Source organism: Haliotis cracherodii, unplaced genomic scaffold, assembly GCF_022045235.1.
Source record: "Haliotis cracherodii isolate W230 unplaced genomic scaffold, xgHalCrac1.p SCAF_20, whole genome shotgun sequence".
NCBI classification, from domain to species: Eukaryota; Metazoa; Mollusca; class Gastropoda; order Lepetellida; family Haliotidae; genus Haliotis; species Haliotis cracherodii.
The window spans coordinates 16,338,919-16,363,174 of NW_027266276.1; the positions used below are offsets into that span (position 1 = coordinate 16,338,919).

At 41.1% G+C, this 24,256-nt stretch overlaps 1 protein-coding gene and 1 pseudogene across 1 annotated transcript in view; both read left to right on the forward strand.

Moving 5' to 3' along the window:
* LOC139470365 (ras-related protein Rab-18A-like) overlaps positions 1-20,686 on the forward strand; it is a 30,256-nt gene extending 9,570 nt beyond the window's left edge. The window contains exons 3-7 of the mRNA XM_071252762.1: positions 2,271-2,332; positions 3,576-3,648; positions 3,996-4,114; positions 4,213-4,338; positions 14,124-20,686. Of these exons, the coding sequence (XP_071108863.1) occupies positions 2,271-2,332; positions 3,576-3,648; positions 3,996-4,114; positions 4,213-4,338; positions 14,124-14,222 (479 nt within the window). The 3' untranslated portion in view covers positions 14,223-20,686. The remainder of the gene's footprint in view (positions 1-2,270; positions 2,333-3,575; positions 3,649-3,995; positions 4,115-4,212; positions 4,339-14,123) is intronic.
* On the forward strand, positions 20,589-22,848 carry LOC139470364 (uncharacterized; annotated as a pseudogene).
* The last annotated feature ends 1,408 nt before the right edge of the window (positions 22,849-24,256 follow it).

Below are 24,256 nucleotides of genomic sequence, written 5' to 3' on the forward strand. Positions count from 1 at the left end.
TATAGCTTCAGAATTTCTTTTATGGGCGATAAGCAGAAATGTGGTGAGACATGACGTCACTTCCGGTGATCACGTAACAGCTGCGCAAGTTGGTCCTCAGACAGAAGTAGACTTGATTGCCCAATGATTGGAAACAACTTTTTCTGAAGTTTAGGACCATCGCAAGGCACCGTTTCAGTCATGAGGTAAGCAGTAGATGCATTAAGAAGTAATGCAGGATAAGTATACAAATTATAAAGATATTTAGATTTGACTAAAACTCCACATATTCCAGTCACTATTGGCTTGATCCTTTCGCTGTGCTATCCAGTGTTTAACATTTTAAACATTCCTAATATGTGTAATCTAATTGTATACTTGTGTCATCCACCCGTGAAGATCAGGGTAACTTACAATAGGTTTTCCTCAACCCATGCTTGCCATATGCTTGTGACTATGCTGGTCGGAAGAGGCCACTAAGGCGATGGGATGTTCAGGCTTGGTGACTTGGCTGATGCATGTCATCATATCCCAATTGTGTGGATCGATGCTCTGTATATCAATCATTGGATTGTCTGGTTCAGACATGATTTACAGACCATATAGCTGGAATATTGCTGAGTGCGGCATTAAACAAACAATCAAACTTGTATCCCCCATGGGGATCCTGGGTTAGAATTGGTCACTAGAAAGCTATGCTTGTCATAAGAGCTAGGGGGTGACTATCAGTGTGCTGATCGTTGCTCATAATAACAATCATTTTCTAGTCAACACTCAATTATTTACAGTCCACCTTCATCGTGCATCTTAGTAATTGTTGAGTGCAGCATTAAACATCAAACACGTTTGTATCATGATATTCGGTACAGAGATCCCTCGCTACAACGCTACCTTCGGGTCCAAAGAATTGATGAGCGTTATAGATGATCAGCGGCTTAACGAAGGTCGAGTCGTAGGTGGTAGATGACCAACCAAACAGTATACATGCTCTTTCTACCTAACACCATCTATGTTGCACGTTTCAGAGTCTCAAAAAAGATTGGAATAGAAGTTGTTTATGATTCATTGTGAGATTATTTATTTTTTTATCAAGTATTAATATGCGCTTTAAAAAACCTCATCGTATCCCTTCAGTGAAAACAAGTGAATAAACGAGTATAACAAACTTGGTCAATAAAAGTATGATATTTGATATAAAACATCACTAGACATGATGATTTACCACTTAAAATGTATTTCCTGCTCTCCAAGGTATTGTTTTATTTGCAGAGATTAAGATTACCGTGTGTATTTTCTTGTAAACTAAGCCAAAAATAGCCATCAGCTGTGCACACGTTTTCTCCCAACCTAACGGTGATTCAGTTAAAAAGTACCCAATGATACAACTTCAAAATTTTTTGAATTGTATCTGAAATTATTATTTTATCAGGAATAATATATTCCAATAATGTCTTATTTTAGTTGCAGCTTCCACTATATATATACTTAAAATTATAAGAACCATAAGCGTAGCACTTTGGTACAGGTGGTATGCAGGATATCTTTTTACGTATGGAACAATTTGACCAGTCACCGTAGGGACCTCGCGCTACATGTATTTCAATTGCGAAAACGTTTTGTTGACATATAATTATCAAACTGCCTCAAATATGACTATAGGTCATGGCATCGCATTTATGATATGGGTATCCATTCTCATCAAAAGCGGTAATCTGACCGTGGTTGCTGTAACTAGTGGTGAGTTGTGCCATCTACCGATCACTTCACATACGTTTTCACCGAAATTGTTGTAAACATTATTTTGATTATTGAATGAAATTTTGAATATAATTAATAACATATATTGCAAACATTAGTCCAGATAAACTATGAATTTTTTTTTAACGTGATATTAAGATAATAGGATTACATTGCATACTTCAATGACTGGTATTTCCTCTGTTACGTGATCGAGGTGATCAGCTGATAATGTTTTCTGAGATAGGGGGAAACATCGTGTCATTGGAAAACTTAAGTTTATTAAAAATGATAGTAAATTTTGGGAGCCATGCTTTACTGCGTGCTCTTCCCGTGTTAGCGCTATATTGAAGAGCGCAATAGCAAGGTAACACTGTATTTAGATTCTAGGGTCCCTTGGCATTATTGTAATGTTAAATTCAAGATCTAAGCATCCCTTGATTAAAATATACTACTGATGTAGTAGCGCTGCTTATGTAGTTTGTGTAGGCGTTATAAAGTGGATTTGATGAAAAGAATATCCAGAATTGAAGCCTTTTTGTTATATTTTCTAGGTGTGGATTTCAAAGTGAAGACCCTTACAGTTGATGGAAACAGGACCAAGTTGGCAATATGGGTGGGTAACAGTTTATTTGTCTGTCTTTTCTGCAGGCCTTTGAGGCACAATAAGTCCCAACACCGTGGGGCAGGTTATGTCCTCAGTATGCTTGCTTGTCCTGTGGATTTCTGGGGCAGGATATGTCCTCAGTACGCTTGCTTGTCCTGTGGATTTCTGGGGCAGGTTATGTCCTCAGTACGCTTGCTTGTCCTGTGGATTTCTGGGGCAGGTTATGTCCTCAGTACGCTTGCTTGTCCTGTGGATTTCTGGGGCAGGTTATGTCCTCAGTACGCTTGCTTGTCCTGTTGATTTCTGGGGCAGGCTATGTCCCCAGTACGCTTGCTTGTCTTGTTGATTTCTGGGGCAGGTTATGTCCTCAGTACGCTTGCTTGTCCTGTTGATTTCTGGGGCAGGTTATGTCCTCAGTACGCTTGCTTGTCCTGTGGATTTCTGGGGCAGGTTATGTCCTCAGTACGATTGCTTGTCCTGTGGATTTCCGGGGCAGGTTATGTCCTCAGTACGCTTGCTTGTCCTGTGGATTTCTGGGGCAGGTTATGTCCTCAGTACGCTTGCTTATCCTGTTGATTTCTGGGGCAGGTTATGTCCTCGGAAGCTTGCTTGTCCTGTTGATTTCTGGGGCAGGTTATGTCCTCAGTACGCTTGCTTGTCCTGTGGATTTCTGGGGCAGGTTATGTCCTCAGTACGCCTGCTTGTCCTGTGGATTTCTGGGGCAGGTTATGTCCTCAGTACGCTTGCTTGCCCTTTGGATTTCCGGGGCAGGTTATGTCCTCAGTATTACACATTTATTGAATGTTTGGTGCATCTATCTTATTCTGAGGCTATGTATCAATGCAAGTATACATGTATGGTTGACATGTAAAATGGCATAATTAACTATAGAATATTACTTTCCGCTGGAATGTACAAGGGGTCTCAAGCACTAATTGACTAAAAATATGTTTTGAATCCTCAATCCTCAATCCTCAATAAATCCTTTGTTGATGGAGTTTGTCTCCTGAAATATCAAGAGTTAAGTTTTCATGTAACATATGGTGTAGTGTATTGGGACCTTGCAATCCCGATCTTTATTGTATCATTGTCTGGGGTTTCAACTGTGCTGTTTGGCGCCCCATGCATGTTGCACAAGGCTGCCATGTATGCCTCCCTCCAGCTGGTCCACTCACTGACAACTGTTGCTACTGGTTCATCTGCTTCATATTCCACATATATGGACAGTATTTTTGCCTTGTATGTTGGTCAGGACACAGCAGGCCAGGAGAGGTTCCGGACCCTGACACCAAGCTACTACCGGGGCGCTCAGGGAGTTATACTGGGTGAGTACACCAGCATCCACACCTGCAGTAGTAACACACCCATGAAGACTCGGGTCCGTGAGACATCATACCTGTAGTATTGGGACTGTTGTTTCTGGCTTCAAATGCAGGCTCTCTGGATTGATGATTTACCTTGATATATAGAGGGAATATCCACTCTTTCAAAATGTAAAAATGTTTACTTGGCAAGTGTTATTTGACTTCTCAGTAGCAATTAAATTATGAGGACTGAAAGTTGAAGTGTTGTTTCCTTTTTTAAGACAAACTTTCTTGGACTGTCAACTGGCCCAGACCTTGTCCCTGGAACATAAACTATCTAAACATAACCATTTCTTTTCTCTGTGTAGTGTATGACGTCTGTAGCAAGCAGTCCTTTAGTCGACTGGATGCATGGCTGAATGAGCTGGAGACCTTTGCAACTAAACATGATATGATCAAGATGCTGGTAGGGAACAAGATTGACAAGGTTGGTATTTGATGGCTTTTGCCTGAACGCTAGCATTTATGCTGAACTCAAAGTATGAGGAGAGACTTCTATCTTTTCATTGTTGACTCATGTTTCAGGAGAGGAGGGAGGTGAGCAAGGAAGAGGGCTTAAAGTTTGCTCGCAAACACCACATGCTATTCATTGAAGCAAGTGCAAAAACCAAAGAAGGGGTACAATGTGCATTTGAAGAACTTGTGGAGAAGGTATGGTATTCATGCCTCATATTTATTATTGTAGGAATAATATCTCCAGAATATTACAGTATAAATTTATGAACAGATGGTTCAAAACTTAAAACTGGTGACAGTGCTTGCACAATGTGGTGACAATGCTTGCACAATGTGGTGACAGTGCTTGCACAATGTGGTTTCGGTGTTGACAATGCTTGCACAATGCTTGCACAATGTGGTGACAGTGCTTGCACAATGTGGTTTCGGTGTTGACAATGCTTGCACAATGTGGGTCAGGTGGTGACATGGCTTGCACAATGTGGGTCAGCTGGTGACTGCTTGCACAATGTGGGTCAGGTGGTGACAATGCTTGCACAATGTGGGTCAGGTGGTGACATGGCTTGCACAATGTGGGTCAGCTGGTGACTGCTTGCACAATGTTGGTCAGGTGGTCACGGTGCTTACAATGCAACATTGTGATACCACGGCTTGTTACTACATTGTGATACCATGGCTTGTAACAACATTGTGATACCATAGTTTGTTACAACATTGTATTACCGCTGCTTGTTACAACATTGTGATACCACTGCGTGTTACAACATTGTGATTCCACGGCTTGTTACAACATTGTGTGATACCACTGCTTTTTACAACATTGTGATACCACTGCTTGTTACAACATTGTGATACCACTGCTTTTTACAACATTGTGATACCACTGCTTGTTACAACATTGTGATACTATGGCTTGTTACAACATTGTGTCAGGTGGTGACATGGCCTGCACAATGTGGGTCAAGTGGTGACTGCTTGCACAATGTGGGTCAGGTGGTGACATGGCTTGCACAATGTTGGTCAAGTGGTGACATGGCTTGCACAATGTGGGTCAGGTGGTGACATGGCTTGCACAATGTTGGTCAGGTGGTGACATGGCCTGCACAGTGTTGGTCGAGTGGTGACATGGCCTGCACAATGTGGGTCAAGTGGTGACATGGCCTGCACAATGTTGGTCAAGTGGTGACATGGCCTGCACAATGTTGGTCAGGTGGTGACATGGCTTGCACAATGTTGGTCAAGTGGTGACTGCTTGCACAATGTGGGTCAGGTGGTGACATGGCCTGCACAATGTTGGTCAAGTGGTGACATGGCTTGCACAATGTTGGTCAGGTGGTGACATGGCTTGCACAATGTTGGTCAGGTGGTGACATGGCTTGCACAATGTGGGCCAGGTCACTACAATGTGATACCACAGCTTGTTATCCCCCGTCCCAATGAAGTTGGCGGGGGATATGGAAATGGGTTCTGGAGCATAACTCAGAAACCGTTAAATATTTCTCCCTGAAACTTTGCATGTCTATCAGACTCATGCTGAACTGGTGCCTTTTGCTATTTTGGAATTTTAAAAAAAAAAATGTTTTACGTTTCCATGGCAACAAGTTGGACTTAGGTTCTTTAAGGGTGCTGTTCGTTTCCGGAGCGTAACTCAAAAAACGTTAAATAATTTCTTACAAAACTTTGCATGTATACCAGACACATACTGAACTGGTGCCTTTTGCTATTTAGGAGTTTTATAAATTTTTGTTTTAGTCTGTTTTCAGTCGTACAAATGGGTATCTCATACCTCTAGTCGCACGTTAAAAGGAAGCCAGAAGCTTGTTTCCGTCTGGTTGCGCACGCACCTCCCTATGACATGTCACAAATCTCTCAGCGCGCCTCTGAGCTGGTCGCTCGAGAAGGACTTTCGCGATAGACTGCTAGTTTGTATTCTACTAGTACTTATCGTGTGTCTACAGTTGTTGTTCTAATACAGTAATAATAATATGTCTTACCTGTAGACTCCTGGAATGTAATCCTTGGTAATCCATTGTTTGTTTTCAACACGTGTTTCACGGTTTGACTTGATTATACCCGTGGCAACATGTCGGGCTTTTCTGCCTCGTGTCAAAGTATACTGTCTAAAGTAGATCCTCACAAGTATTGTCCTTCCTGCATAATTAAGGACGGATTTTGAACGTTGTAAAGAATGTGATCACTTTAATAAAATTTAATTGGTATCTTCGTGCGTTGGCGAAGCGGGCTACTGACCGGCGCTACAAGGTGGATCCCTGGACTCTGCAGCCTCTACATCTGGCCCTGGGGGTGGGGCGTCGGCCACACCCAAGAAATCAGTTGATAAAGACCCGCTCCAGTCAACTTATGTTTTCGACAAAACACGTGACCGTTCGCCTGCTGATGATGATACCCGCACGACTGATCTTCGTCAATCGGTTGATCGTGAGCATCACTCAGCCTCCCCTGTTATGACGGGACCGGCCCGTGACGAGGACCATGAGGGGACTACGGTCCCCAATCGGTCCGTCTCTCGTCCTACCAACGACGATAGGGACTTCGTGCAGGTCGACAGTGAACACGGATCCCATTCTACAAGTCGTTCCCGCCCCGGGACGACAGGTCGAGTGCCTCGTCAAGAGACAGTAAACGACACGAGGACGTTAGCCGCCTTTGAGGTCGTCGGGAGTTCGGTTCGGACGATAACTACGATGGGGATCGTAGTACTTCTACAGTTAGAGATCGTAGCCCTCATCCCCATGGGGATGTGCGATGCTCTCGAAGAGAGCTTTTGGGAGATCAGCGTCGTAGAGATTATGATCGATTGTCACCCTCGTCTCACTTTCATATTGACCCGGCTTTGATTGGCCAGTTCACGGCGGCGGTACTCGCCTTGACGGCGTCGACCGAGAAGGGTTCGACTACGTCGGAGGACCATGGACCTGTATACCGGTTCCTTCATCTACGCCTACACAATCGACGTCGACGATGGATTGTGACGACAGCCTGGCTATGGCTTGGATATCTCACTTTTTTGCCTGAGTTATCAAAAGATGATGACAAACCGACGTGTGCTGGCTTTAAGGTCGGAGATACCCCGCAGTCTCTTCAGTATTCTCCTCCCGATGTCTTCAGAGCCATGGCTCACGATATGGACCAGAACTTTGCCTCTGCTCTGCCGGGGCAGAGTTTCAGCAAACCACCTGTTCGATCGCGTTATCCGATCTATGGCATGCCGTTTTCGTCACCAATGAGTAGGGACTTGGATTGGGGGCTACTCTTCAAGAAACCAGCGCCCTCCAAGATTTTTGTAGTAGACAGGCATTGGAAATCCATGGACACTGCTGTTCGTCACCGGCTACAACCGCTTGGTATGCTGTCGACAGCGAACCAGCGGGGGAGGTAGTGAGGTCCCTTCCCCTGCAGTGGTACCGTCGTTGGAGTCTACTACCTTTAGACGAGCTACCGGAAGAGGGTACTTGTTGTTACCTTGTCTGGGGCTCGGCATTAAGGGGCTAAAACAAGGACTGGTCGGCTCGGACAACTAGCCGACGCACTGTCGAGACCATCAAGGTCATCTCCCATGGAGTGGATGATCCATCCGACAGTCTTTTCATCTGCTGACAGATTGACTGGTTGCCCCAAGTAGATCTCTTCGCAAACCGGTACACCAACCGCCTTCCTCGATTCGTGTCGCTGACCCACGGGTATGGGACCACGACGCTCTAGCGATATCGTGTGAGGGTCTAGACACTTAAGCGTTTCCGCCAATGGCGCTATTACCATTGATACTGGAGACAGTTCGTCAAACTGCCAACCTACGTCTGCTTTGCTCGCGACTTATTGGCCGGCAAGAACGTGGTTCCCGGAACAGCTCCCGATCATCGATCAGCCACAGTTCCCGTTGCCAGATCAAGACGACCTCCTTCATCTCGGCGTCTGAAAGGGTAGACGATCTTATCTTATCTGGCAGCTTTGGCTTCCATGGTGCCGTCTCCTATGGGCGACAGGCTCACTAAAATACCGGAATTGCAGAAAATTCTACGTGCCTTCATAGTTGAAGATTAGTCACATTCATTCCGACTGCCGGCCTGGGACCTCGATATTGTTCTGCTCAACCTGTCTAGTTAGACTTACGAGCCTCTCGATCAGGTCGCGTTCGACATTGTCTCAGAAAACGGTTTTCCTTCTCTCACTGGCTACGGCAGCAAGAGTATCGGAACTACATGCCATTGACGTCGATCGGAATACGTTCGATCAGCGTAACCATGGCAACGTCCATCTTGGTCTCAGATGGAATTTTTAAAGCGAAAAATCAACTTCCTGGCCAAGATTCGAGAATGTTCCACATTCCTTCCTTGTCTGCCATTATGGGCCCTCATGATCACGCTGTTCTCACCCTGTGCCCACTTCGTGCACTTCGTATTTATCTGCAGCAATCTGAACAGCGACAACACCATTTTCGACGGCTGTTCATACCGCTCTCAACCAATGCAAAGAAAGAGATTACACATAATACTCTCCTCTCCTTTTAGTTGAGAGCGGTCATTCTCAGAGCTTACGAGGCGCAAGGACTCGCACCTCCCACCTCCTCTCCTCTGCACGAAGTTCGAGCCATAGCTTCAACATGAGCACACACTTTGGACTTTTTACTCAACACTTCGTGCCAGATAACAGGTTACAATAAAAACTGTTGGTGAATGTACGGATTCTTATGGTTTTTGTTGTATGCAGTACTTCGGCTGTTTATTATGGTTATTTGGTGTATGCATCGTCTTCCCATACTTTATAGTACTGCTCGTATTTTGTAATTACCTTGTATACTGCGAGTTGCTCTGTAACTAAATTATGCGCCGACCACACTTCGATCGCAATTCAACTGACGTGTGCAGATGTCCTGTCGCATCGATAAATAGTTGTGTGTCGAAGAGCATTAACCATGCTATTTTTAGTGACCTTGGATACGACGAGTCGTTCTGTAACTACATTATCTGCCGACCACACTTCGATCGCAATTCTACTGTCGAGTGCAGTTGTCCTGTCACATCGATACTTACTTGTGGGTCGAAGAGCATTAAACATGCTGTTTTAGTTACCTTGTATACTGCGAGTTGCTCTGTAACTAAACTATACGTCGACCACTTCGATCGCAGTTCAACTGACGCATGCAGTTGTCCTGTCGCATCGATAATTAGTTGTGTGTTGAAGAGCATTAACCATGCTTATTTAGTTACCTTGGATACGACGAGTTGTTCTGAAACTAAAATTATATGCCGTCCATACTTCAATCGCAATTCAACTGTCGTGTGCAGTTGTCCTGTCGCATCGATACTTACTTGTGGGTCGAAGAGCATTAATCATGCTGTTTTAGTTACCTTGTATACTGCGAGTTGCTCTGTAACTAAACTATACGTCGACCACACTTCGATCGCAATTCAACTGATGTGTGCTGTTGTCTTGTCGCATCGATACTTACTTGTGGGTTGAAGAGCATTAAACATGCTGTTTTAGTTACCTTGTATACTGCGAGTTGCTTTGTAACTAAACTATACGTCGACCACCTCGATCGCAGTTCAACTGACGCATGCAGTTGTCCTGTCGCATCGATAATTAGTTGTGTGTTGAAGAGCATTAACCATGCTTATTTAGTTACCTTGGATACGACGAGTCGTTCTGAAACTAAAATTATATGCCGTCCATACTGCAAGCGCAATTCAACTGTCGTGTGCAGTTGTCCTGGCGCATCAATAGTTACTTGTGGGTCGAAGAGCATTAAACATGCTGTTTTAGTTACCTTGGATACAACGAGTCGTTCTGTAACTACATTACAAGCTCTGTAACTAAACTAAACGTCGACCACACTTTGATTGCAATTCAACTGACGTGTGCAGTTGTCTTGTCGCATCTATACTTACTTGTGGGTCGAAGAGCATTAACCATGCTGTTTTAGTTACCTTGTATACTGCGAGTTGCTCTGTAACTAAACTATACGTTGACCACTTCGATCGCAGTTCAACTGACGCATGCAGTTGTCCTGTCGCATCGATAATTAGTTGTGTGTTGAAGAGCATTAACCATGCTTATTTAGTTACCTTGGATACGACGAGTCGTTCTGAAACTAAAATTATATGCCGTCCATACTTCAATCGCAATTCAACTGTCGTGTGCAGTTGTCCTGGCGCATCGATAGTTACTTGTGGGTCGAAGAGCATTAAACATGCTGTTTTAGTTACCTTGGATACGACGAGTTGTTCTGTAACTACATTACAAGCTCTGTAACTAAACTAAACGTCGACCACACTTCGATTGCAATTCAACTGACATGTGCAGTTGTCTTGTCGCATCGATACTTTCTTGTGGGTCGAAGAGCAATAACCATGCTGTTTTAGTTACCTTGTATACTGCGAGTTGCTCTGTAACTAAACTATACGTCGACCTCACTTCGATCGCAATTCAACTGGTCTGTGCTGTTGTCTTGTCGCATCGATACTTACTTGTGGGTCGAAGAGCATTAAACTTGCTGTTTTAGTTACTTTGTATACTGCGAGTTGCTCTGTAACTAAACTATACGTCGACCACAATTCGATCGCAATTCAACTGACGTGTGCAGTTGCCCTGTTGCCTCGATAATTAGTTGTGTGTCAAAGAGCATTAACCATGCTATTTTTAGTTACCTTGGATACGAAAAGTCGTTCTGGAACTAAATTATATTCCGTCCACACTTCGATCGACATTCAACTGTCGTGTGCAGTTGTCCTGTCGCATTGATAGTTACTTGTGGGTCGAAGAGCATTAAACATGCTGTTTTAGTTACCTTGTATACTGCGAGTTGCTCTGTAACTAAACTATACGTCGACCACTTCGATCGCAGTTCAACTGACGCATGCAGTTGTCCTGTCGTATCGGTAATTAGTTGTGTGTCGATGAGCATTAACCATGCTGTGCGTTCGTGATAAACAATTTGTCTCGTCGTGCATCTGGTTGAATGTTCTATTGTCACTACAGGGGTGAGGAACTTGGTACATTCGACGTGAAAGAGGTCACTTCCTGATTACTTTCCCGACCCTCCTTCCAGTGTTCCGTCGAATTCTACCCATTTGTACGACTGAAAACAGACTAAATCATGGGTTTTTCAGATTAAAAACAATGTTTTATTGGTCTGTTTTCAGTCGTACGTTCCCACCCAGCCATCCCCACTGGGAAGTAATCCAGTCCAGTCCTGCTTGATGGCTTATTCTTCGAGATTTGTGACATGTCATAGGGAGGTGTGGGTGCAACCGGACGTTTATTGTTTACATTCCAGCTTCTGGCTTCCTTAAAGGAAGTTCCTTTTAACGTGCGACTAGACGTGAGGGTATGAGAGATACCCATTTGTACGACTGAAAACAGACCAATAAAACATCGTTTTTAATCTGAAAAACCCATATTTTTTATGTTTCCATGGCAACAAGTTGGACTTAGGTTCTATAAGGGTGGTGTTCGTTTCCGGAGCGTAACTCAAAAACCATTAAATACTTTCATACAAAACTTTGCATGTCTACTAGGCACATACTGAACTGATGCCTTTTGCTATTTAGGAATTTTATAAATTTTTATTTTTTTACGTTTCCATTGCAACAAGTTGGACTTAGGTTCTATAAGGGTGGTGTTCGTTTCGGGTGGTGTTCGTTTCCAGAGTGTAAGTCAAAAACCGTTAAATACTTTCTTACAAAACTTTGCATGTCTACTGGTGCCTTTTGATATATAGCACTTTTAGAAATTATTATTGTTTATGTTTCCATGACAACAAGTTGGATTTAAGTTTTAATATAGGATTGGTTTACTTGAGTAGTATAACAAATAAACTGTTAAATATTTCCTTGCCAAACATTGCATGTCTATATATAAAGCGCATACTGAACCAGTGCCATATGATATTAAGGAGTTTTAGAAATGTTTATTTTAGAATTTCCATTGCAGCTATTTTGACATGGGCTAACAGAAATGTTGGGTCAGTTACCTGGTTTGGGACCATGACGTGTTAAAATGGGCGGGGGATATAGATGACTTTGGCTTGTTACTACATTGTGATACCACTGTTTGTTACAACATTGTGATACCACTGTTTGTTACTACAATGTGATACCACAGCTTGTTACTACATTGTGATACCATGGCTTGTTACTACATTGTGATACCACTGTTTGTTACTACATTGTGATACCACAGCTTGTTACTACAATGTGATACCACGGCTTGTTACTACATTGTGATACCATGGCTTGTTACTACAATGTGATACCATGGCTTGTTACAACATTGTGATACCACGGCTTGTTACTACATTGTGATACCACGGCTTGTTACTACAATGTGATACCACAGCCTCTTACTGCAATGTGATACCACGGCTTGTTACTGCAATGTGATACCACGGCTTGTTACTACAATGTGATCCCACAGCTTGTTACTACATTGTGATACCACAGCTTGTTACTACAATGTGATACCACAGCTTGTTACTACATCGTGATACCACGGCTTGTTACTACAATGTGATACCACAGCTTGTTACTACATTGTGATACCATGGCTTGTTACTACATTGTGATACAACTGTTTGTTACTACATTGTGATACCACAACTTGTTACTACAATGTGATACCACGGCTTGTTACTACATTGTGATACCATGGCTTGTTACTACAATGTGATACCATGGCTTGTTACTACATTGTGATACCACGGCTTGTTACTACATTGTGATACCACGGCTTGTTACTACAATGTGATACCACAGCCTCTTACTACAATGTGATACCACAGCTTGTTACTGCAATGTGATACCACGGCTTGTTACTACATTGTGATACCACAGCTTGTTACTACATTGTGATACCACAGCTTGTTACTACAATGTGATACCACGGCTTGTTACATCATTGTGATACCACAGCTTGTTACCACATTGTGATACCACAGCTTGTTACTACAATGTGATACCACAGCTTGTTACTGCAATGTGATACCACGGGTCGTTACTACAATGTGATACCACGGCTTGTTACTACATTGTGATACCATGGCTTGTTACTACAATGTGATACCACGGCTTGTTACATCATTGTGATACCACGGCTTGTTACTACATTGTGATACCACAGCTTGTTACTACATTGTGATACCACAGCTTGTTACTACATTATGATACCACAGCTTGTTACTACATTGTGATACCACTGCTTGTTACTACATTGTGATACCACGGCTTGTTACTACATTGTGATACCACGGCTTGTTACTACATTGTGATACCATGGCTTGTTACTACATTGTGATACCACAGCTTGTTACTACATTGTGATACCACAGCTTGTTACTACATTGTGATACCACAGCTTGTTACTACATTGTGATACCACGGCTTGTTACTACATTGTGATACCACAGCTTGTTACTACATTGTGATACCACAGCTTGTTACTACATTGTGATACCACAGCTTGTTACTACATTGTGATACCACAGCTTGTTACTGCAATGTGATACCACGGCTTGTTACTACATTGTGATACCACAGCTTGTTACTACATTGTGATACCACAGCTTGTTACTACATTGTGATACCACAGCTTGCTACTGCAATGTGATACCACAGCTTGTTACTACATTGTGATACCACAGCTTGTTACTACATTGTGATACCACAGCTTGTTACTACAATGTGATACCACGGCTCGTTACTACAATGTGATACCACGGCTTGTTACTTCAATGTGATACCACTGCTTGTTACTACATTGTGATACCACAGCTTGTTACTACATTGTGATACCACTGCTTGTTACTACATTGTGATACCACAGCTTGTTACTACAATGTGATACCACAGCTTGTTACTGCAATGTGATACCACGGCTCGTTACTACAATGTGATACCACAGCTTGTTACTTCAATGTTATACCATGGCATGTTACTACACTATGATACCAATCTCTGTTGTAGATCATCCAGACACCAGGTCTGTGGGAGACTGACAAGCAGGGCCTAACGCTAGGTGCACCTCATCCCAACTCGTCTTCCTGTAGCTACTGTGTAATCTGATCCCTGCCGCCTGCCTGCCCTCGGCCCCCGTCTTTCACTAGCCTCTTCACAGTACACAGAGTACAGAGTATGACCGACGCCTTTAAACACAGCTGTGGACATAGCTCAGATTTGTGTCAAGAAGTCTTCTTCAGACTTGTATATCTGTTCTTGTTCACAGCGCTTTGTGTTTGGAGACTACATTGAACTTAGTTTCTCAGGTTATTGTGTGATGGGCTTTTTCTGACATCATGTTTTATCTCAAATCTTGTAAAATCAGTTACAAATGTTAAAACCAAGAAATGACATAAGTCCATTGTGTACATAAACCTAAATTAGAAATGTAAAGAGTATCTAGTCATGAAGACTGCTGGGAATCAGGTCATATGCTAGAGTTGTGTTGTTTACTTCAGTTTACCTTGGTATCAGTGGGATGGGTAAGAATGTCTGCTGTCAGCTATAAGCCAATCATTAAGACACCCGGTTGTCAGTCAGGCCAGATCTACAAGCTTGGTTTACTTGGTAGTCAGTCAATGTGCATCATGAACTGAAGATATTGTCATTAAGATAAAGTAGAAACAAATGTCTCTCTGTACTGAGCTGTGTTATATGCATACAATTAACGTAATGTAGTGTCTGAACTCTTTGTATCTGCCACTTTGCCCATACCATGTTACTCCTCGGTAAATGGCAGCCAGACATAATCAGTGTTTTTAACTGTCTTAACAATTGACTTGGCTAAAAAATGGAGGATAAACCATAACATATCCTTCCACATTAGAGTGTGAAAAGTAGCTGAGATCGCTTCGTGGAATGGTGCCCTGGTCACAATAGACATAATAAGGGGACTCAGGCGTGTTGAAATTGTCTCGTCCAATTTCATTAAGATAAGTTCTTTTACCTCGATATGATATCTCTCTGCATGAAGGGATCTTGTCAGGTGAACATTCTAATCAGCTGAACAATGTCATGGCTTTTAAGCAGCATATCTGATGACTGTATCTCGTAACGAACTTAAACGGACAGTTCTGAAGGTACATAATAAAGGCAACACCATTCTGTTGTGGATATGTTGTGTACACCCTCTTGTTTCTGAGTGCCATGGCATATAACCCAAAGGGGAAGTACAATCAAAGGAACGTTTTTGTTTTCGTAGTGGGTTTTCTTTTGTTGAAATTAAAATTCTGGACTGATGTGGTAAAGAAAATAAGCCAATTGTTGACATCTGATTGGCTCAGGAAGCCACACATCCTTCATTTAGATTTGACGGTCTGTGTTCTCTCACGGTTCAACGGATGCGACCTTCTATGGAGGGTTGTCTGGTCTTCACACAGTGTGGCACTGGAGTAAAATATCTGAATCTGCTGAGTTTCTGTTTGATCAGCCATCGAATGTACCCAGTCCGGCAAGACTAATATGCTATTTCCCCACCACTGAGCCTCTCTACCTATCAAAGAAATGAACAGACATTTATGTCAGTATTGATATATTTTAGTCAGTGTTTGCTGAATGAAACAGCACAGAAATATGTTCCTTAAAATACTAAAATTTCAAGTTTGCTTGACAACGGTATAAGGATCTATACTGAAACGCTGCCTTCACAGTTATTAAAGAAGTTGTTATCCTTAAATTGTGTCTTCTTGGTCATCTGTCAACTTTTAAGTAATGCCTATCAAACAATTTAATATTGTTGTCTGAAGGGAAGTCAGAGGATTTCAGTGATGTGTGTATGTGTAGATTGTTCGTTTATTCATGACATAAAGTGGATGTTCTGGGACCTGTATCTATTTTAAGGGACTTTGGAAATGTTACTTGTTTATTTTTTACATTTGACATAAAATGTTTATTACTCCAAAAGCATGTCTCTATATGATCAATTAGTTTATTTTTGTTGTTGTTGAAATCCTTTTGATTTTATGAAATGACCTGTTCATAGAGTTTTATGGATGTTCTGCCACATTTACACCAAATAACAATATACAGTCTGTTACGTAGTCAACTTTGGGTAGAAAAGTCTTCAAGAGACTGTAATATAGTTTGGTCCAACAGAGATTCAGGTTTAATAAAACAGCATACATTTCTGCTTCTGAGGGATGATATTTGCCTATTTACAAAAACTTGCCAAAGTTAGTCTCTAAAAGATATTTGACTTGAATAAAAAATCCCGAAGAACTGAACACGTAATGGTATCTTCTTTTTTTTTCAAGTTTCTTGAATCATTGACCTTTTGAGAGAGCAAGTATTTTTGTGTATTGTTTCCTGTCACAGAACAGTTTTATTTAGATTTTTCCTATGTAGGGTAGTACATGTTCAGATTTTAACAACTAACATGAGGTGTGCTTATTTTGTACAGTAGGTTAGGTTTCTACCCTGTGGTTTTGTGTGTCATTGTATACGTGAATATTTGGTGTAAATAAGCAACAGTATCCTGGTTGTGTCTGTAGCTATACTGCTATACTGGCTGCAGTAAGGCCATGGTATTTGTGTAGTGTGGTATGGTGATCCAAGCTAGTGTATTGCTGCATGGTGTGTTATGAAATATATCTCTGGTAGGGACAGACAAAGGTTATGCACCACAAGGAACAGTTGGGATGTACCCAATGCATTCACAAACAAATTGTTCAATATACTTTTAAAATTAAATTAATTAACTTTGGTAATTAGGCATAAAGGGGAGGCCTGATGTGGATAAAATCAGAATAATATAAGGGTAAAGCTATTTTTCAGGGCATTATCATTTGCAGAAGTCCGAGGTCTTCCATTAACTGCCCGATGACCGAGGGCTTCTGCAAATGATAATGCCCTGAAAAATAGTGTTACCATTATTATAGCTAAAATGAATGGAATTTGTTATCAAATAAAAAGAAACAATAATATCAGTTTTGAAACATTTACTGCGTATCAACACGAATGTCACTGACCCACTTTTACAAATATGGAAACGTCATAGCACAAACCAGATGACATCACTATTGAACGTGACGTCACCTATCCCTATCCTATGACATCACCTAACAACGGGCGTGATAATTATCAAGGGCATTATCAAGTTACAGTGGCCCGCTCATTTCTGATAACATGCGGGCGGTTTAGTGATAATTCTATCCATTTTAGCTACAAGGTGTATTAGTATTTGAAGGAGGTCACCAATTACAGTAATTTATGGAATTTTATGAATATCTAAAATAAAAGTTCCCCTGATAAATCTTTTTATCAATACTGTTCTTCTCAGTACATTATATCCCGCTAGATTGGAGATCAGACATGTTACTGTGTTGTGTTGCTGGATGATTGTGGCCATGTATTGAATCAGAGTGTATGGAAGATACCTGCACCTGTTGAAAGGAGCGTTCTACTTAGCCTTGAAGCCTGCTAGTATCTGTAGCATGCAACATCTACCACAGCCAGTGCACCAAGCACACTGAAGCTACAGCTAATAGCTTGTTTTCATATTTTAGTGTAACAAAAGCAATTTTAGTTATTGCTCCGAAGAGAAATAGAATGGGAAAACAGACCGAAGCACACTACTAAGTGAATGAAGACAAAATAGTGACTTATGTCAACAACTACTGTGTCGCTGTAATAAATGCCCAGAGCAAACAATTCTGCACATCTGTATGTACAAAAGAGAAAGCAGTTTGCACTAGTACCTGAGTATCCTATTCATACATTCAAATATGAAGTCAGTCACCTGAAGTATGGAATTTCTCACACTGAAATGTGTATGCAAGCTATGGTTTGACAGTCTATGGAAATGGGCTCACTAAGTTAGTATTTTTTCTGTATTTGTGATCAAGGTTAGGAAGTCTTTGTTGGAGGGAGTCTTTTAAAAAATAATACAAATCAATAAATATGGACCAAACATTTGCTTTTGAGAAAATCTATATGAATGGGGTTTGTTTCTGAATGGCTGTATTGTTTGATGTGTCCCTGCACAAATCCTATGATTGTAGAAAATGGCAAAGAATCCCAACTTGAAAGAAATTGCTTTGTGATTATCTATGTTGGTGTGCTTTTCTTTTGCATGATCACTGCAATGTGATGAACCTGATCTATTCTCCGACAGAAGTGAATGCTTCTTGTGTATTTTGGAAAATAAATCTAAATAAAAATACAAACCAAAGTGTTCCCAATAAGCCCATTATCAGTTGAACGCAGAAATGACTTGTAGAAAATGTTTTTTTTGCAAATTGAATGCAGATTTGTGTTAAGCTCAATACTAAGAAATTGGTGTCTCTTGCATGCCTTAAATTTGGTAGATATTGGTGTACTCATGTTTACAAGTGGGGTTGGAAGCATTGGTAACAGTTGTTGACTGCAATGCCACTGTCAAAACGATGCTGTCTTTGGCTGCCCGTGCCTGGTTGTGAGTTCCCAGATCCTCTCTTTTTATGAGACTTGGTTACTCAGTAGCTGAGTAGCTTATCTGTCACTATATGGCTGAAATATTGCCGATGTGACTTTAAATTTTAACTCACTCACTCAGTAGCCTATCCATTCCAGAAATGGGATAAAAGCATACCACCTGCTTAAGTCTGTGTCTTTCTCCTTGGTATGATGTACTCTCTGATAAGGCATTGACAAAAAGATTAATACTCTTAAAGCAACCACATCCCTTCAGTCATTTATGAACAGACGAGAGGAAACAATGATGTTGAAAGTTGTTTCTTAATGTGGAGACGACTGATCCTGTGAACCAGATAAGGACATGTGACAGCCATTTCCTAGTTTGTCAGTCAATATTTAACATTTTCAGAAATTTGTATACATTCTACTTGTAAGGACAAGTCAAATGACACATTTTCTTGTGACAGTATAGGTATATAGGAGAGACATGTTTTCTGAATATTGCACAGTGACACTGAGGCGACAAAGAGGGGTTTAATTAGCATCTATATTAACCTTCACACATATATTTGTATGTAGCCCATTTCATGAGCCCATATGAACTTGGTATCAGTGTAATCTTGTAACATTACTGGACTAGGTGGCAGATCTATATATGTTGGTATATAATTAAGAATGTATAGAACATATGTTTGTTATTTACTAACATGACTTAGCTGATCACTACATCCAATCTACACTTCAGTCCAGTCAAAAGTATCTTTCAAAACAAATCTGTAATATATCTAAACAATCTGTTAGAGTTTGGAGCACTGGATTTGATTCTCATATTCAGTCAACTCAATTAAATTCAGACTTTCAAGTCAATAGGGTAACTTGGTATCTGTACATAACCAATCTCATTAAAATCAGATCGCTATACCGCTAAACAAAGATCTGAGGACATCCCATTATGGGTCATGTCAGACCGACCTTATGGAACTTTGACCGACCAATGGAATGACCAATCAGGAGGAAGCTTTCTCGTGCTTTAAGGCACTAATTTCAAATTGGCGACTACGCTTCGAAACATATTTTGACAAATTCTCGATTACAAATTTGAAAGCTAAACAAAAGAAGATTCTGGAATGGCTTATAGATGGTCTAGATTGTATGGATTCAGTCTTTAAACCTGTAACCATCGTTTGGAATACCCTGTGTTAAAGTTTTCGAAATTGCATGATTAGAATCAGATCTTTGTTTAGCGGTAGTGAAAACTGGGGTCTGATTTTAATGAGATTGGTACATAGCATTTGTGTGGTAGGAATCTCTTACATTTCTTCAGAACATAGCCTTGCATAACCAGTTCCTGTGGTATTACAAATATGATGCTACAAGTAATCAGCACTTCAGTTGTCATCCCTTGAACTGTATCCGAACTATCCACTGTAAAGTGCCTCTAGTGAGTCCTAAAGTATATCAAATACCTAAACAATAGGGTTGCCACGGAAATGGGTGAAGAGAGATACGGATATTCTGTCCTCTGTATCACTTGGTCTATTAAAGTTTATCATGTGAAGTTTGGGTGAAAACATACATTTCAATGAAATGAAAAGTAAAAAAAACAACTTCCTATTTTTGAAAACATTTCATTTGTACTTGATGTACTCATGATGTTAGTGTAGCTGGATTAACATCATTCCCTGGAAACATTTCTTGCGTAGTAAATCTCAGATATATAATTATGTCCATGATTTTACAAGTTACGTGATATGTCTCAGCACAGCATAAGTTTCGCCTGTGATGTAAGAATGAGTAATGTTGCGTATGAATTAACTGATCTGATGTGGTGCTTGCTTATCTATCCTTGTATATAATATTTATTTTTATTATTTTAAATATAATTGTCAATAGAACATAATGTACAGCAAATCCTCAATATTTTGGTTGTACTGTCATCATCCCATCCTTACGACGGACAGTTTAAGTGTTTTGCTTCATCTTTCCTCTGGTAATTGAATCCCCAATGTTTCTCAGAAAAGTGAGAATGTGTTTGTTTTCATGGGTGTACACCCTTCTCAGAGGAAACAAGGGACCCTGTGTACACCCTTCTCAGAGGAAACAAGGGACCCTGTGTACACCCTTCTCAGAGGAAACAAGGGACCCTGTGTACACCCTTCTCAGAGGGAACAAGGGACCCTGTGTACACCCTTCTCAGAGGGAACAAGGGACCCTGTGTACACCCTTCTCAGATGAGACTTGATCCCTGTGTACACCCTTCTCAGAGGAAACAAGGGACCCTGTGTACACCCTTCTCAGAGGAAACAAGGGACCCTGTGTACACCCTTCTCAGAGGAGACAAGGGACCCTGTGTACACCCTTCTCAGAGGGAACAAGGGACCCTGTGTACACCCTTCTCAGATGAGACTTGATCCCTGTGTACACCCTTCTCAGAGGAAACAAGGGACCCTGTGTACACCCTTCTCAGAGGAAACAAGGGACCCTGTGTACACCCTTCTCAGAGGAGACAAGGGACCCTGTGTACACCCTTCTCAGAGGGAACAAGGGACCCTGTGTACACCCTTCTCAGATGAGACTTGATCCCTGTGTACACCCTTCTCAGAGGAAACAAGGGACCCTGTGTACACCCTTCTCAGAGGAGACAAGGGACCCTGTGTACACCCTTCTCAGAGGGAACAAGGGACCCTGTGTACACCCTTCTCAGATGAGACTTGATCCCTGTGTACACCCTTCTCAGAGGAAACAAGGGACCCTGTGTACACCCTTCTCAGAGGAAACAAGGGACCCTGTGTACACCCTTCTCAGAGGAAACAAGGGACCCTGTGTACACCCTTCTCAGAGGAGACAAGGGACCCTGTGTACACCCTTCTCAGAGGAAACAAGGGACCCTGTGTACACCCTTCTCAGAGGAAACAAGGGACCCTGTGTACACCCTTCTCAGAGGAAACAAGGGACCCTGTGTACACCCTTCTTAGAGGGAACAAGGGACCCTGTGTACACCCTTCTCAGAGGAAACAAGGGACCCTGTGTACACCCTTCTCAGAGGGAACAAGGGACCCTGTGTACACCCTTCTCAGAGGAAACAAGGGACCCTGTGTAGACTGTATTGATCGTATGTGTCTGGCCCATATCAATAGAACCTCTTGAATTGTACCAAAATAGAGAAAATGTTGGACCAGCTGAAAATAGTAGTTGTGGTTCTGATTACCTGATTTTATTACTGTTTTGATGCCAGCCCAATTAGACTGAATGTACACAGCATTTTATATGAATAACAGGAACAACTGAAGATATTCCATTTATCAGAATCAAAACATTTATAGACTGACAATTTTGTTGCTGTAGTCAGCAATAAATAGATGAATTATGTTTTAAGAAGGTTTTACTTTACAATGTATTGAAATGTTTTGAATGACTAATGAATTTGGGTGACAGTATGTCTATATGTAAACTGTTCCAGTGAGTTATGATGTAGGATAATAATTCCCATCCAATACACAATCATGTAAAGAAATTATCAGTTGTATTCCTGCTAGCATCTACACTCCACTTACTAAAGGCAGGACTTTGTGACCAGTGGGAGGGGTGTAAAACTCTCAGTTGTGGCTCTGCTAGTAGAGTGGAGTAGTTGACACTGTATGGAGTGTGGGAGAACACCCATGCAGTTCACACTGCTGCTACCCAAATTCTGTCCCCATGGAGACTTGGGGGCGTCTGCTGCATCACCCTTGGTGAGCTTCACAAATGCATCCTTGCCAAAAGAGGCTGCCTGTGAAATGATGAGCTGTCATTGCTTTTGTTGGTAGCGCAGCATGTCAGATAGGAAGACCCATCTGTTGGAAAAGCAACCAGTTTGCAATGTAGAATCAGGATTCTTGTGAGCAAATATTATTATTGCATCATTTGATGTCATGTTTTGTCAAATCCCTTTGATAAAGCAGAACATTGTGTGTCCTGAAACATGTGAACATCATTGCTGGTGTATATGCTAGGTGAGCATGTAGTGATATGGTGCAAGACAGTATTCCATACCCTGGTGTTTAGTTGTATTCCTACGTGTGGCCAGAGACCCAACCCACAATTGAATAGATTTGGTCTATTAAACTGAAATCTGTTTGATACACTGGTTCATGTCCTTTAATAAAATGTAAACTGTTTCTTGTGACATTTGTTTTGTAGACTGTGGGTTTACAACACTGAGGCTGAAGGGACTTGTTACAGCCCTACTGTTTAAAACAAGTTCCACGTGCAACTGCTAGAATTAGACTTCCAATGTGTAAATAAAGTTTTCATGAGATCACATGTGTTTTGTGTTCATATTACTGGTAAGCAGTGTTGGGTATTTAATGTTGCATTCAAGATTATTTCACTTATATTGTAAGATGCCTGCACATGTGTGTGTGGCTGGTAGTCCCGGTTTTATAGTGCTAGTCCAGTGAGATACCATGCTGCATTTTAACCTGGATACCCCCTCACACACAGCGAACTGACTCGGTGGCTACCAGTCCTTGTTTTGTGCCCACAATGCTGAGCACCACGGATGGTAACAACAAGTACCATCTTTTGGTATGATAGAACCACGCTCCATCTGTTCGATGGGCAGATGCTCTATCCACTAGACTCTGTAATATGGTTTTGTTGGCATATTGATGGCCATAGTGTCATTTTATGTTATATTAAATATATTACCTTCTTTACCATATTTACCCTTATAAAAAAAAATCTTGTTAATAGTTTGTCAACAAACTGTTTGGGCCTTGAAAAATGATAAAATATACTGATTGTTGTCAACAGTTTGTCATATGGTTTTGTGCAAGAAAACGTCTTTTGAAAAGTACAAATGTATTCTTCTCTGAAATGAAAATATGAACATAACACCAATTATATAACACAATTGTAGTAACTGTTGGACAAAATATTTGTTTGAATGTTACATATTTCTTTTATAACATCCATGGGGCTTTCAGCTGTTTGGGATTTGATAAGGAGGTGACTGTTGAACCCTCAAGTGAAGAAATCATATCATTACCATTCGTGACCGGTTGCTACTTAAATGTCAGTCACTTACTTATTTAATGAACAGAATTAAACATGCAAATATAAGATCCTTACCAAACTTTCTAAATTTGTACTGTCAACATACATCCCCATGACACAGACATAACTTTGTTAACCTTTTTGGTCACAGACTTTGTCATATCAACATCAAGTGTACATGTATATATATTTATTTACATGGCAGCAACACCAGCAAGGCGGATTCACAATGTACAACAATACAGTGCATACATTATTACCCCAAGGACTTCTTTAATGGACTAATCTTTCAACACACATATTTTTGTACTATAAAACAAACTTTGGAAATTTAATACATTTAAGACATATATTATACGCCCACAAATCTCACCTCACACCCGACAGAATGGGTTCAAGATAACATCATCATTGCAGATTAGATAAAAAACACCAAGGTAATAAGGTCCTTTAAATATATTTCATATTAATGTTACCATTCGGACAGTGAATAAATTCTTTTAGACCTATATCCTTGAACATTCTATTCCAATACTGAATGGCATCTTTTTTTTCTTCAAAAGAAGAAAATGTCTAGTCTAGTGTTACATGTCATTAGAAGAGTAAAACAAAACATGTATTGTGAAATAAATACTATTTATATCGAGGATATGTACCCGGCGATAGCGTAT